General features: G+C 40.5%; 2 protein-coding genes across 2 annotated transcripts in view; one reads left to right on the plus strand and one right to left on the minus strand.

Moving 5' to 3' along the window:
- Positions 1-3,003, minus strand: part of TRAPPC12 (trafficking protein particle complex 12) — a 48,537-nt gene extending 45,534 nt beyond the window's left edge. Inside the window, exons 1-2 of the mRNA XM_018085144.2 lie at positions 2,969-3,003; positions 949-2,165 (exon numbers count right to left, since the gene is read on the minus strand). Coding sequence (XP_017940633.2) covers positions 949-2,160 — 1,212 coding nt within the window. The 5' untranslated portion in view covers positions 2,161-2,165; positions 2,969-3,003. The remainder of the gene's footprint in view (positions 1-948; positions 2,166-2,968) is intronic.
- An 82-nt stretch (positions 3,004-3,085) lies between these two features.
- EIPR1 (EARP complex and GARP complex interacting protein 1) overlaps positions 3,086-15,099 on the plus strand; it is a 74,994-nt gene continuing 62,980 nt past the window's right edge. Inside the window, exons 1-2 of the mRNA XM_018085145.3 lie at positions 3,086-3,172; positions 13,002-13,085. Coding sequence (XP_017940634.1) covers positions 3,131-3,172; positions 13,002-13,085 — 126 coding nt within the window. The 5' untranslated portion in view covers positions 3,086-3,130. The remainder of the gene's footprint in view (positions 3,173-13,001; positions 13,086-15,099) is intronic.

Consider the following 15,099-nt stretch of genomic DNA (forward strand, 5'->3'; position numbering starts at 1 on the left):
CTGCAGATTAGGAAGTTACTGCAGACTATTCTCTGCTTTGCATTAGACTATTGACTGATAATCTTTGTTACGCACAATTAAAGATTAAAATATTCAAACCCTCAATACCATCTATCTAAACAACAAATCTATTATCCAGAGACATAGATATCAAAGAGTAGGATTAGCCTATTTCAAGAAAAGAAACCAAAACATTACGATAGTTAGTCTTGACCAGGATAAAATTGCTTCATTAGAAATGCTAAATAGATCTAAGTGAAATTTCTCAAATTCTGAAAAAAAAGCTTTATGCCTTCTCAGCAGTTGGAAACTCTGATAGAAGCAAAAAATTGAGTTTTCACTGCTATGTTTTTTGCTTCATGATCTCATTTGGAGTTTTCCTTATAGTTTTGGGGTTATCCCTTCCCACTGCCTTGCTGCAGCACTCAATCTTTCTTATAGGTTATACCTTTCCACTGTTTAGGGAAGATAGAAAAGATGCAATTTCAGTCAGTGTTAACATTATTGAGAACACTGTGAACATGAGTGAAAAAATCTTATTTCCCAGTCGGTTGCAACAGTGAATTCCACAAACAAACAAAGCTGTCTGCTTTCAGACTGGAGTACAGCATAGAGGTTTTGTATATATTCCAAATTCGAGTATTATCTTACTAACTAGGGGGACCAGAAACAAAGTACTTAAAAATACAACCAGCTTTGGATTCTAAGGAAATTGTCAACACTGCTTTTCAATGTACCCAACAAATGTCACTATGAATAAATTAGATCTGGTTTTATCCCTTTTACGTATGAGTAGGCAGTGACGCTGACTTTTATTATTATTTGAAGTAATACACACATGGTGACCATCAGCAATATGAAGAACTATGATGTACACATTACTGGATAGCTGTTACACAGTATTTCTAAAATATAATCATAGACTAAGATGCAATAACAGACTCTTACCTGGATATTATCAAATTTTAATCCAGGCATGGTAAGATTCTCTTTATCTATGAACACGGTGCTGTACTGTTGTGTGGCAACTGAAATGAGAACATTCCTTGTTTCTTCACTAGGAAGCCAAGCATCATTTCTTCTATCTAGTTCACTCATATTTAAGGCTGTGGCAAATGGGTCATCACTCCCAGCAAAAACAGCTTGGATCTGTGAGAATGGCTTGGGGGATTGAGTTATTTCTAGAGATGAGGGAGGACCACCTGCTTCAGGTCTCCCATTGTGCACAGGGAAAGTAGGGTTAGATGAAGCACAAGAACCATCTCTACCGTTAGCAAGAGAGGACATTTGTTCTGGAACTGAAGAGCTTGCATTGGGATTACTAACAGAAATAAAACTGGATGTGGTAAATGAATCAAAAAAATCAGAAGCTAAAGTATTAGTGTTAACAGTGTCGCCAAAGAATTTGCTCAGACTAGGACTTGGTTGAACCACCTGTGGATTAGACTTCACTGGAGTCTCAATTATACTACCAAAACTGGGAGATTTTACCATCTGAGGTTCAAAACCATCAGGCAGGAACAACTGTGGCTGGGTACTAACATTGTTTGCTTGGCTAAAGATGGTGCACACAGGAATAGGCTCAGCCTCAGAAGATGGTTTGCTAGTACTGGGGGAAGATATTTGGTCCTCAGGTTTGCTTTCATCAATATTATTTGGTTTTTTATCAACAGAAATGTTGTTTTCCATCTTTGGTTCCTCCTTCACTGCTTCCTGAATTGATTCTTCCTTCAAAGATGCCTGATCATCTGTTCCAATCTCAGAAATGTCTTTGGGTGTTTCTTCATGTTCAGTTTCACTCTCATTACTTAAAAACTCTTCTTTATCCCCTTCTGCTTCTGTTTTTTTATTATCTTTAGCTTCCATTTGTTCTACAATCTCCTGGAGACAACCAAGTTCACCTGTGTCATCTTCGCTATTGTTTGGTGAATCTGAAATAATGACACTCTCCATCATTTGCTCATTAAGTTTGTCTACAAAATTATTTGAATCTTCTGATACAGTTTCGTTCCCTTCAGACTCAAATTCATCTCCACCAAGATCAATGGTTTCCTCATGAAAGAGAATTTCCTCCTGAGTTTTCTGCTGGACTATGTCTCTGTTATCATCTTCATCTGAGGTGCTCTTTGCATCCTTAGCATTACTTTCATTATTCTCCATGGTAACTGAAGAGGGAAAAGTCCCCACCAAAAAAAGAATTAGTTTTGTTTCTCTGGTGTTGGTCAGGTGTCACAGTGAAACTCCTAAGAATCATATAAACGCTGAAATTCTTGCTTTAAAAATATAGTAATTTCACTATATGACATCTTTCATTTAACATCTAACCACAGAATAAATTAATTTTGAAAATATATTCTCTCCATCCTTTCTGCAAATCACAACAATATTGGGATAGAAAAGCAAAGGCCTCCCACTGAACAAAGGCTAAACAATTTAATAGAATGCTTTGGTTGGAAGGAGATCTTGAAGATCATCTTGTTCCAACCTCCCTGCCGTGGGCAGGGACACCTTCAACTAGACCAGGTTGCTCAGAGCCCCATCCAGCCTGGCCTTGAACCCCTCCACGGATGGGGATCTACAACTTCCCTGGACAACCTGTTCCAGGGCCTCCATATTTGCTTCAAAGCTCGGAAGCCCAGCTCGGTCCCCGTTCCAGCGAAGGGCCGCGCAGTCTCAGCGCTGTCCCCAGCGCGGGGCCAGACAAGCGGGACCAGCGCCCAGCGGAGCAGCAGCACACCCGCGGCCCCGGGCTGGGCTGGGCTGTGCTGGGCTCGGCGCTGCCGCCGGTGCCACGCGGGGTGCCCTGGCCCGGCCGCCCGCGGGGGCGGGGCGCAGCCTCCACCTGGAGCAGCCCAGCGACACCCGCCCACCCGGACGGCCTCCACATGGGAGCCGCGCGGGCCGGCCCCGTCCCATTTCCATCCCATTCCATTCCATACATCCCATCCCATTCACCCCATCCTGTCACCTCGGCGCCGCGCGCCACCTCCCCCGGCGCCGCTCCCCCCTAGGCGCCTGCGCGGGGGCCGGGCCGCGCGCAGCTCCCGGAAGCGGCTGCAACGGGCTGCGCCGAGGGCCAGAAAGCATCGGGCGCGGGGCGGGGGTGCGCGGCGAGGCTGAGCGGGCCGCAATGGAGGACGACGCGCCGGTGATTTACGGGCTGGAGTTCCAGGTAAGCGCGGACGGGAGGATGAGGGAGGATTGGCAGTGCCAGTCCTGCCTCCGGGAAGGCGGTGGCTGCGGGGTCGCGTGTGTGTGGTAGGGCAGGGGAGAGCACACGGGCGTCCCCTCGCTCCCCCGAGCAGCGTCGCGGGCACCGCCGGCTCTCGGAGGCTGCGCTGGGTATTTTAAAGGTGGCTGAGCAGGGGGCGGGAGCCAATCCCCACTCCAGAACCCGCTGTTTGCGGGGCCAGGGCAGGACTCGTTCCCTCAATGGCGCTGGGGGGAATCCTGCCCTGTCACCGCGCCTGGTCCACCGCTGGAGAAGCCTTTGCCGGGCTCTGGGACCGCACGAAAACACCGTCAGTCTCTGTAGTTCATTCTGCCTTCTCAGAAAGAAAAAAAATTATTAAAACCGCTTTTGTAAGGAGAGAGCATGAAACTGTTTTCAGTAAGTTGCCAATTTTAGTTGGTTACATCCTGCTGTAAGTTACATGATCTTTGTGCGATCTGTTGCTGTGAGTTCCATGTCTGTGCATTTGTCCCATAGAACAAATCTGTCCATCATGGTAGTGGTTATGGCTATAAGGAAATGGAACTGTCTAGGTTAGGAATTTATTGGTCATCTCCTTAGAGGAACACAGGTGTTTAATAAGGTTCCTACAAGTTCTGGGAAAACAAACAGGATGTAACTGGATGGGTGAGCAGGACCCTAATTCATGATTCCCCCAATAAGGGCTTTACTCAGCTGTTACATGTTCTCTTTGGCAATAGCTGGCTTATCATCGTTGTAATATAGAGTAATAGCTGCAGAAAAAACACAGCACCTCCTAACAGAACAATTCATTCTACAGTAGATGTAGTAATGTAAATATCTACACAAGCACTTTTTTTTTTAGGCACCTTTACTAAAGTGCTCGTGGAAAGTAGTACACAAAGGTTCTTTGTAACAGGTGTCCTGGGTACTGAGTCATGTATTCTGGAGTCAGACTACACCAATAGATCTCCTTAGCAAATTGTGTATTTGCTTGGTTTTCTCTTGTATAGGAGCTGGTATGTAAAACTCACCTGTTCTAAATGTTGAATGTACTGAAGTCTGATGATATGTTATCATTTTGTGATTGTCTACAGATAGCTGTAACTCGTACTTTGAAATTAATAAAACTTATTCTGCAAAATAGATTTCAGTATAGAATATATATCCTGTACTTAATAAAATTCGTAGCTCCTTTCTGGTAGGTCATATGTAGTGAGTCTTCCAGAAATTTTGGAAGGCTAGTCTGTGTATTGTCTGGAACCTCCATGGACCTGTGCTTCCCCCACCCCATCCCCCCACCAAACCATGTATCTCCTAGAGACCTCTTCTCTTCTGCCAGGTATGTAAACAGGGTTGTCTGGCAGGAGGATTAAAGAAAATGGATGAAGAAAGGGGCCATAATAAAAGGAAATTACTGTTAGTACAGATCACTTGGAGAGAAGGTGAGGAAAGAAGAGATGGTTTATGGGTAAGCTGGAAAAGGAGCATAGACATGAAGGTTCTATTTCTGATCTCCTTTAACTCCCAGTGTAGCTTTAAAACAAATCACATCTCTGTACTTTCTGAAAATGGAGAGATTTCAATGGAGAGACTTAAAACTAAAACTAGTCTGGTCTTTCTAACTTGTGTCTCCAGGTCTAATAAGAAAGATAATTTCTTTTTTTAAGCCTCATTTCTTCTGTGTTGCTAGATAATAATGGTTAGCTGCATCATCACAATTACTGCTTCTTGTCTGAAAGCATCTCTTCAGACTAATTTTTCAGCCAAGTTTAAAAAATTTTGTCTTTGTTTCTTATGGTTGGGTTGGGATTTGTTTGTATTTTTTTAAAAAATTTCCAGTCTTTACTTCAGCTCTATGACAAGCTTATTCAAAGTTGACTTTGAAATTACAAAGTAATTAAAAGGAGGAAGGGATCTTACTCTTGTTGCAAATAAAAATTATATTTCACTAAACGGGGACATGTAGAAACGACACAAGGGATTGTGGACTGAGAAGCAACATGTGTCTCCAGCAGTCAAGGAGAATCTGTCTTTGGCCACTGACAAAGTGTAGTTTGCAGATATGCTTTTCATCTGATCTGATGTGGCTGGGTTTATAAGAACTTAAAGCTGATTCCTACTAGGGTGCTATCCACCAGTTAACTTAAAATTATTTCTGTTCATTTCCATGTGCAGAATGTGTTCTGATGTATTGGCATAAGTAAGGTAACTTAGAGTAATGAATAAATACATTTTTCTCCTTTTTTTTTAATCCCGTTTTCATCAAAAAAAGATTTAGTGGAACAGGAGAGTCTTACTTAGGGCCATGTCACTCACAGAAAGTTCTAACATTTGAGAGTAAAAAGTAAAGATATTCTGAGCAGTTACATAACTGTTTATCACTACTTAGCAAGTGTAAGTATTGTGGAAAAAGTTTTACCGAGTAACAGTGAGAAACAATTTTGGTTTGCTTTTGTCTGGAGTGGAGATAAGGGGGAAGCTAAACATCTAACAGCAAAACCAGAATAAAACTAGTGATAGTTTTCTGCATGATTAGTTAAATTTTTGAGCTGGTTAGTTCTTCCTGTTTTACTAGACATCTGGAACTTCTTTTTGTGCTGTTTTGAATGTTCATATAACCCCAAAAACATAGGTTTTAGGAGTGTTTTTTTTGTCTCTTGAGTGTGTCTGTGAGCTATATGAGCAGTGTACAGACAATACAAATTATATGTGAACTTTAGGGTGCGTGGTTCTTTTTGTGACTTTTTTAAAGACAATATCCCACCATATTTGCTCTGATCATCTGACTGTAGTGAAAATGAGAAAATTACAGATGGATGGTGAATGAAAATGTGAGTTGCTACTTGAATTGAGGACTGAGTGATGTGACTGTGGCTCATGATGATGGATACAGAGCAACCAGTGTAGCTGCAGAACACTTCACAGAATCACAGAATATGCTGATTTGGATGACCCACAAGGATCATCAATTCCAGTGCTTAGCCCAGCACACAACCATCCCCAAGAGTCACATCATGTGCCTGAGAGTGTCATCCAAACACTTTTTGAACTCTGTCAGGCTTGATGCTGTGAGCCCTTCCCTGGGGAGGCTGTTCCAGCATCCAACCACCCTCTGGGTGAAGAATCTTTTTTCTAATATCCAACTAAATGTCCCCGACACAACTTCAGGCCATTCCCTCGGGTCCTGTCACTGGTTACCACAGAGAAGAGATCAGTGCCTGCCCCTCCTCTTCCCCTCACAAGGAAATAGTAGACTGCAATGAGGTTTCCCTTCAGTCTCCTCCAGGCTGAACAGACCAAATGACCTCAGCAGCTCCTCATGTGGCTTCCCCTCAAGGCTCTAGACCATCTTCACTGACCTCCTTTGGACACTTTCTAATACCTTAATATCTTTCTTATATTGCAGTGCCCAAAGCTTCACACAATATTCAAGGTGAAGCCACCCCAGTGCAGAGCAGAGCAGGACAATTCCCTCCCTTGACCGGCTGGTGATGCTGTGTCTGATGCTCCCCCAGGACACGGTTGGCCCTCCTGGCTGCCAGGGCACTGCTGACTCATATTCAACTTACCATTGACCAGGACCCCCAGGTCTCTTTCTATGGCACTGCTTTCCAGCATCTCATTCCCCAGTCTGTACATACATCCAGGATTGCCCCATCCCGGGTTTAGAATCCAGCACTTTCCCTTGTTTAACTTCATGTGGTTGGTGATTACCCAGTCCTCTAATTTGTCAAGGTCTCTCTGCAGGGCCTCCCTGCCTTCAAGGGAGTCAACAGCTCCTCCCAGTTTTGTGTCATCTGCAAACTTGCTTAGTATCCCTTCCAGTCCTGTATCCAAGTAATTTATGAAGATGTTGAAGAATACCAAAAGCTTGTTCTTCTAAAATGAACCTTGGTAGTATTCAATATTCTCAGTTATAAAAATGTGATGAATGAGGTCCCAGGAGTATCACTAAGTGCTGTATTTCAGAAGCACTGAAATTATGTGCTTCTTGTCCAGTGTAGAGTTGATGTAGGTCTAACCTGGAGTATCTGGTATGTCTACCCTGTGTTGAATTGGCTTTCATTTTCAGGGAGTCACAATTTTCTCCATGTTATTATTGAGGGTTTAAACTGATGTTTTGAGCAGGTGTGTAAGCATACTGAATGTCTCAAAGTACTGCATTTGCCTTAGTTTAAGCTTGACTGAGTGATGCTTATAGGCCTGAAATGAGCAATGTATAGAGGTGCTTTTCGGGATAGGTATTTGGCTCAAGACAACAGATGTGGGTAGAGCTTTGTTCACGAAGCCCAGCCATGATAACATCTTTTTTGTTTAAAAGCATGGGTGAGGGAAGAGGAACATTGCTTGTGCCAGAGAGTGATAATTATGGAGCATGTGTTTGGCACATGTAATGGATTTTGGGGATACCACAGCACTGAGCTGAATTTCAGCATGCCAGACACTCCTATTATGTATTAAATGTCAAAAGCACATGGACTTGCAAGGGAGAAGGATAATGAGCAGGAGGCAAGGACAGCAGAGCACAGGGCTGTACTGCACAAAGACAGCTCCAGCAGCACTCTGAGATGGGCTCTGACTGAAGCAGGCTTGGAAAAAGTGCAGTAGTGCTTTGTCAGAGTTTGTGTAATGCATTGTGGTCTTGTCTGCTCTTTGAGTAAGCAACACTTGCCCTGTATTATATTGTCTGTTAGTTGTTAACAGGTTTTATGAATCTGAATAGAGACTATTGATTTTTAGGACTTGCCTGTTTGCAGGAGTAAGGTGAAACTTAATTTCCCTAAAGCTAAATGTGATTTTCTAAAATAAGAAACTTCAGGCAGCGCAAAATACCAACTAAAATGTATTGGTCACAGGTCTCCTACAACGTGTGTGTACTTATGTCATCAGTATGTATTGAGAATAGCTCAGCTGACCTACCTGTGATCGAGTCAAAGGCAGGTATAGATTTATTGAAAGAGGGGGTAAAAGGGGACTTCCTAACAAGATGCGTGTCACTTGAAAGTTATCCAGGGAAACCTGTGCTGGCTGTGTTCGCAGTGTGGGAGCCTATAGCTCCTATGGGCAGGGGTGTTCTCTTCCCTGGGAGAGCTTTTGTGGTCTCCTGTGGGTTCAGAGAGAGCGGCCTAAACAGAATGTACATAACGATTTTGCTACAGCTTTAGCATTGTCTCTGGAGGATTTATCTTGAAAATTAAAATAGTTCAAGAAACTGCATGATAATGTCTTACTGAAATTCCTGCCTTTTGTGTCAGTTCTCTTTCTTCTCTAAGATTACTTACCTCATGAGTGCCAATCCTGTATATTTTGAACCTTTTACGTTTCAAGTTTTACTAGAGGAACAAAAGTAGCTAAGTGGCAAAGCTCTCTTAACTAATCCCCCAAAGATCTTCATAATGCATGAGGTAGATCAGGTGAAAAGTATTTCTTTTAGGGCCCTAAAGCAATTAGTAGATCTTGCTAATATTAGGTATGGTACAGACTAGTGGCAATATGAAGATACAGTTATGTGAACTACAAGGAACTCTTAAATGGTGATTGTTACTTTTATGGTTCATGATAAATGAATGGGTTTTGTGAGGATGATTGTGCTATGCAAGGCTTTATGTGAGGGTTGCATTTGTTGCTGTGAGGGTTTACAGAATCTGTCAGACTTTGAATAGGGTCAGTGCGCTAAATACGTCAGTGGTGGGAATTCTTGTGCTGTGAAAGACTTGGAGAAAGCAGCTGTCTGAGAGCATTGCAGGTCACCTGGGCATGTGTGCTGCCAACCTCTTCACTTTCGTCAGTAGAGTCACTGCAGCTTATTACAATCACTGAGAGAGGGTTTCCTACTGTGGTGGGAGAAACAAGGCTGTCTTACCTAAGTAAAAATCCAAGTATACTTACTTGAAAATTGAAATTATACCAGAAGGGAAAAATAACATTCCTGACATTAGCAGCCTGGGCTTGTCTGGGAGGTCAGGGAACTTATATTTTGCCTCTAGTATGAGGCATCAGCAAATCCAGCTTCCCTCCATCATCCCCCAAGTAGCAGTATTCTAGTTCTGGTTTTCAGCATAAGCAGATAGACAAATAACTTTAATTTCAGATTCAGGGACTGCAAATACTGTGTCCTTACATTTTGTATTGCAAGTTCACAGTTTGTTAGTATGGATTGATTGTATGAATTTCAAATGATACGTGTGTTGCAGAATTATTCTGCTTGTGTTAAAAGTAATACAAATATTTAAATGTTGGGATCTGTTTTCTAGTTTGTTGATACCAAACCAGTTCAATACATACGCAAGAGAAAATTTGTGTTGGAGAAGTACTGATTCTTTTTTTTTCTTTGCCTATTACTGCCTTAAATAATAATAGTCGGAAAAAACCCCAAAAATCAAACCAAAACCCAAACTGAACCAAAAAAAACACCAAAACTTTGTGCATTTGGCTGGTATTGCAAAAGATGTTGAGAAGGGAAAGTTTCAGAAGAACTTATGAATGAAGTGTAGAGAATTAGTGCATTGCAGTTCCATAATGCACTTATTTTAAACCAGCCTTCTTTACCCTTTTGAAGTTTCTCATTGTGTTCCTCCAGATCATCTGTTGCTGTTGTCAAGGACCTTTCACTTTGCAGACTCTGTTCTGTTTTTTCTCTCAGAGGTTTTTATTATTCTAGAAGTGGCCTAAATGGTCAAGGGCAAGGTAGAAGGTGATCTCTGTCTGACATCACACTGAGCATGGTGTAGGCATGGACATGATGCCCAGTCTCCAGGTAGTCTTACCTGAATTCTGGTACAATGATTGTTGTTTCTTCTGCTTTATCTTTCTGCTGCTACCTCTCACGCTTGTAATCTAGGCTTTTGCATGTCCTTTGCATACCTGTTTTTGTAGTGGATTTGCAGTTAGGTCTTTGTCCTGTTTTATAAAACTGCCTGCTTTGAACCAGGCACATTTCCTCATAGGGCTGTTGATAAATACGAAATTTGGACATGGAGCTGAAAAGTTCCTTGTTATTCATGATGTTTTTGCTTGCTAGTATGTTTTTCCTGGTCTTAGGCCTTCTTTAAAAATGCAATGATCTAACTATGTATGTCATTGCATTGTCTGGCACTGTCAGTTAGATGGGATTTTGCTGTGACAGTGTGTGTAAGGATTACTTGTTTTCTCGCTGTTTGCATCTTTCCTAGTTATGTGCCCTTGTGAAAAGTCCCTCTCCAGCCTATTTGAAAGCCTCGTAGTAAACTCTTTTTGGGCTATATGCAGTTTAGTGTTCTGTAGGTGCAGACTTTTAAAAATAATAATTTCTATCGGTTTAAATTAATGCATATTCATTATATTATGCTTTTTGCTTATTTTCTATGTAGTAGCTGCAGTCATGAGGCAGGAAGCTTTGTGAAAGATGTAATTTGCAACCTGCTCTGACATGTTGGAGTACAAGATGACAAACTTAAGGCACTTTCCTTGATCCTGACAGCACTCCAAATTCAGTTATGTTGTTCATAACAATGATTACTTGGTGTCTTCATCTGTTGAAATAACTTCCTGTTCTCTAAAAGTAACTCAGAATACACAAAATTATCCGCATCTTTGTGCAGGATACAAATGGAAGTCCACTGTACTGATATTGCTCTTATGAATCAGATCTTCCTGATTTATGAACACTTCATGAATTTGAACCTTGTATTGTATGTAGGCATGTTGTAGTTTTTTATGTTGGGAAATAAACAATAGTGTGTTTCCTGTTGTGAAATGTGTTTAAATACTTTTCTCAGGCCTTCGATTTCCCCCTCCCCACCTCCTCCCACCCTGCAAAATGGGAAATAACTTAAAAATATGTTGAGGAAGAGCTAGAGAAGCTGATGCATAAATGTTACTAGGTATATACATTATTTTGGGCACTTGGTGTCCAACCTTTGAAAGCAGCATGATAAGACTTACTTGAAAAGCTTTAAAAGGGGTGACAACTCATTTTTTAATTTATTTTATTAAACATCCTGGAGGTCTTCTCTTTGACTTACAGAAACAACAGAAGCTTGTTTGATTGAAAGAGATACATAGCTGTTGGCTTATTTCTAGTGTTTTCTTCAAAATAAGTGAAAACAGGCCTTTTGAGTGAAAAGGAACTCTTTGCCAAAGATCTGCAAATGTAAATTCTGTTCAAGATAAAATAAAAGCTTCTCTGCAATCATCTTGGTGGACTTTAGACAGTGTTTCTGATTGACAGAAACAACTAAGCTTCTTGTAAGTAAGAGCTGCATAAATAGGAGAGTACAGACAAATTGGTTTGGATTCGCACTGATCTCTAATCTGCATTTGAGTGTTTTGAACACAAACTACTCATTGAATTATGTTCTCTAGTGCTTTTTTTCCTTTATAAATGTATAAATGCAAGCATAGGCTATTAGCCTATACTTACTAAACTTATTGCATTTTTAAACTTTTTATGCTTCATCTTATGCAAAATATTACGTTGTCTGAATCACACATTGCAGATGCCGGAAAAGAAGGATCTGCTTTGTAGGAGTCCAGAGCTGATTCTGAAAAATTAGTTGTTTCTTACTGTTATAGCCAGATAATGAGTTGGATGGCTTTGCTTTATTTAAGTAAAGTCAAATAACTTCAAGTTGCCATTCTAGAATTAAATTGCTCTACATTTAGGTATTATGATATAATGTGTTCCAGACAGTCCCTTCCAAGCTTCTAGGCAGCTTTTTGACATTAATTTAACAACAAGTTTCAAATAGGACTATATTGAAGTGTTCCTGAATCCAAAATGTAACTAAGCTGCATGACATGGCAATAAGGATGGGAATAAGAAGGGCCATTCAACAGTTTACCTGAATCCTTCTGAAATATCTGCTTGCAATACAGGCTTTAGTGTCTGAACAGATCTGAAGTATTTTATGTCAAATAGGATGTGATTTGCAAAAATTAACTTTTCTATTTGGATAAAAAAAAATCATATTGAACAATGTTGTTAGGATATCTTTTGCGTGGAGAAGTAGTGGATATTCCTCATAGTTAAATTATGGTTGCTTAAAGTGCCTTTGAGTGTTAGTTTACCTCCCATTAACTCAAAATTAGCCAAGAGAGTCTCTGCAAATGACTAGTGCCAACTAGCAATTGTGGGTTTAGTTCAACCTATACCTTATTTCTCAGTGTCTCCTGTGGCCCTTAACTGCTTTGTTTTGCTTCTTCCAAGACTGCAGTTGGTGCAAGTTGAAGATGCAAGGCAGAGTGTCTCGGATTCCCATTAACATAATATAACAAAGTAATAAGATTATTACTAAATATGGATATGTAAATAACAAATTATTTCTCCCATCATTCAGACAATTCTTATCTGTAATGGTCTGGAGTGGAAAAGAAGGGGTTTGGTTTTTAACTTTTTTCTAAATTTGGTGGTTAATGATTTTTTTTTTTATTGAAGGCATCTTCAACCTGAGTGGTATGAAAAATTCTAAAAGAACATCCTCTTTCTTGGATATTGTAGATAGCATATTTAAGAATTGTCCACTGTTCTGTGGATTTTTTTCAGTTGATAAAGGAGAATTAGTTTAGAACTGCTATATTGAATATTATCACTGTTATAATGAAGGCCAGGTAATTTATTTAGCACTAGCATGTTCTCCACACCTCACAAATGTGAGAAATTGCACAAAAAGTGTATTAAGCAAAATGGACATAAAGGGCAGGAAAGTCTGCAGTTTGTAAGAATGTAAATGCTTAAAATGATAATTGATATATAAGCTTCAAGATTTTTGCTGAAATTAATGGATTGTATTAATTGAACTTTTCTAATGGCTTTCTTCTTCCCTAGGCACGAGCTTTAACACCTCAAACAGCAGAAACAGATGCAATAAGATTTTTGGTTGGAACACAGTCTCTTAGATATGATAATCAGGTAATTTTTCTGTCAAGTGTCAGTTGTAATTTTTCCCTCTTTTTTTAAATGTTGTTCCAAAATCATTCTTCCTCCTTTCTCCCTCCGTTGAATATGAACATTATGTTAGTCAAGTTGAAGACTTCTGTGAGTAAAATGTAAAGATATTGGTAAGATATATTATCGAATGAAAGCTGTGTGTCTTTTCTGAAAATTAAATTGCTCTTCTAAATTTTATGACTAAATCAGATTGGTTAAGTGAAGAAAATATTTTTCTTGCATTGGATCTATAGATTCTCTGGAGCTATCTTTAAACCACAGAAGAGAAGAAAAGTAAAACAAAAGTCTTTAAACCTTAATTGCCTGTAATGAGACTATTGCTACATGCACAGTTAAGTGTATGTAAAGCTTCATAAACTGAATTTTTCATCATTAGTTATTGACAATAAACTGTGTCCTTTCTGGTCATAAGTTTAACAATTCAAACTAAAATTTGATGACTTTCATGGCTCAATTTCTATTGGGTTGTCTCTTCTGCACTTAGGAGTACAAGACTTCTAATTGTACAGCAATTTTAATTTTTGTGACTAAACTGCAGTAAAATTCATAGTGAAACAAGTTCTGGAGGCTAGAAGAGTTAGAAAGTTGTTCTGAATGCAGGTGGCAAGGCTTGGGTAGCAGAAGGGCTGCAGTGGTGGCCTCTGAGAAGAGGCCAGCGGTTGCCCGTGCCAGGCGTGGCTGGTCCCAATGAATCTGCTGCAGGACACAGTTGAGTCAGTCAGTGTGATGGCATCTCTGTGAAAATGTTTAGGAGAGGGGAGAAAATGCTGGATGGAAAGAGGAGGAGCAGTAGAGGAAACGACAGAGGTAAGACCAAGGTCAGGAGAAACAGAAGATGCTTCATGCTGTAGCAGGTATCCACTGCAGCTTCTGGAGCAGCTGTGCCAGAGCAGGTGGATATTCCCGAAGGAACTGTGTCCCATGAAGGTCCCATGCTGAAGCAGAGGAAATGAGTCAGATGCAAAGAGCGTCACACAGAAAACAGTATGTACTGCCCATAACCACCACTGTCCCAGATGCCCTGCCCCATTTGAAGGGGATCACAGGGGTCTGGGGTGCAGATAAGACTGGGAAAGGAGGGAAAGAAGGTACTTGTTTATTTTAAGAGGCAGTAGATTAATTAATTCACCCAAGTCAAATCTGTTTTTCCTGGAACAGTAACTAGTAAGTGAGCTCCCTGTCTTCATCTTGACACATAGCTTTCTCACTCCTGTTCTTCCTGGTTTTTCCCCCTGTCATGCTTGGGAGGAGCAGGTATCTGGGTGGGAGTCTAACTGTCAGCCAAGCCTAACACACCACAGAAGTCTCTGGAATTGGATGGAGTGACCAATTCTTCTGAAAATGGTCTGTAATGGGCTGCATAAAACCAACTCAGAGCCGTAGCTCTGGGAGAAGTGAGCTGTCGATTCCCAGTGAAGTTTTGAGTTTGTTACTTAATGGTAATACTGAATGAGACTCAAGGAAAAATTATTCCAAGGCATAAGGGGGATGGAGTATTCAGATTCTTTACATTTCAGGTAATACTTATGAGAACAGTAACAAAAGAAGAGGCAGACAAACTTAGTTAACTAAGTACGTATACTCAGTTATATTTTTGATTGTGCTGTCTCTGATGCTCTTCAAATACTGGTTATAATGTGTCTTTCTACTGTGATTTCTGTGGTGGTTTTACTACCTGGGTCAACTAATTAAATCCTGATAGAAAATTCTAGTTAAAGAATGGTTCTCACTTATCAGTTGATATCCAGCAGATCTTCAATAATTTAGATGTTTTGATTTAGGTAAGTTTATTGGGCATATACTATGTATTTTAGAAATGTTTACATATATTACAACTTTGAGTACGCTTTTCTTTTTCCAGTGAATAACATTAACAATAGAAATGCAGGACCATTCCTAGTGTATTAACAGATGTTTGGAGGTTATTGGCCTTTAGCTGTGCCTCAGGCCATCATTTCCTCTCATCTAGTTGCTA

This window comes from Manacus vitellinus, unplaced genomic scaffold (genome assembly GCF_001715985.3).
Source record: "Manacus vitellinus isolate BGI_N305 unplaced genomic scaffold, ASM171598v3 scaffold_11_pilon, whole genome shotgun sequence".
Taxonomy (NCBI): Eukaryota; Metazoa; Chordata; class Aves; order Passeriformes; family Pipridae; genus Manacus; species Manacus vitellinus.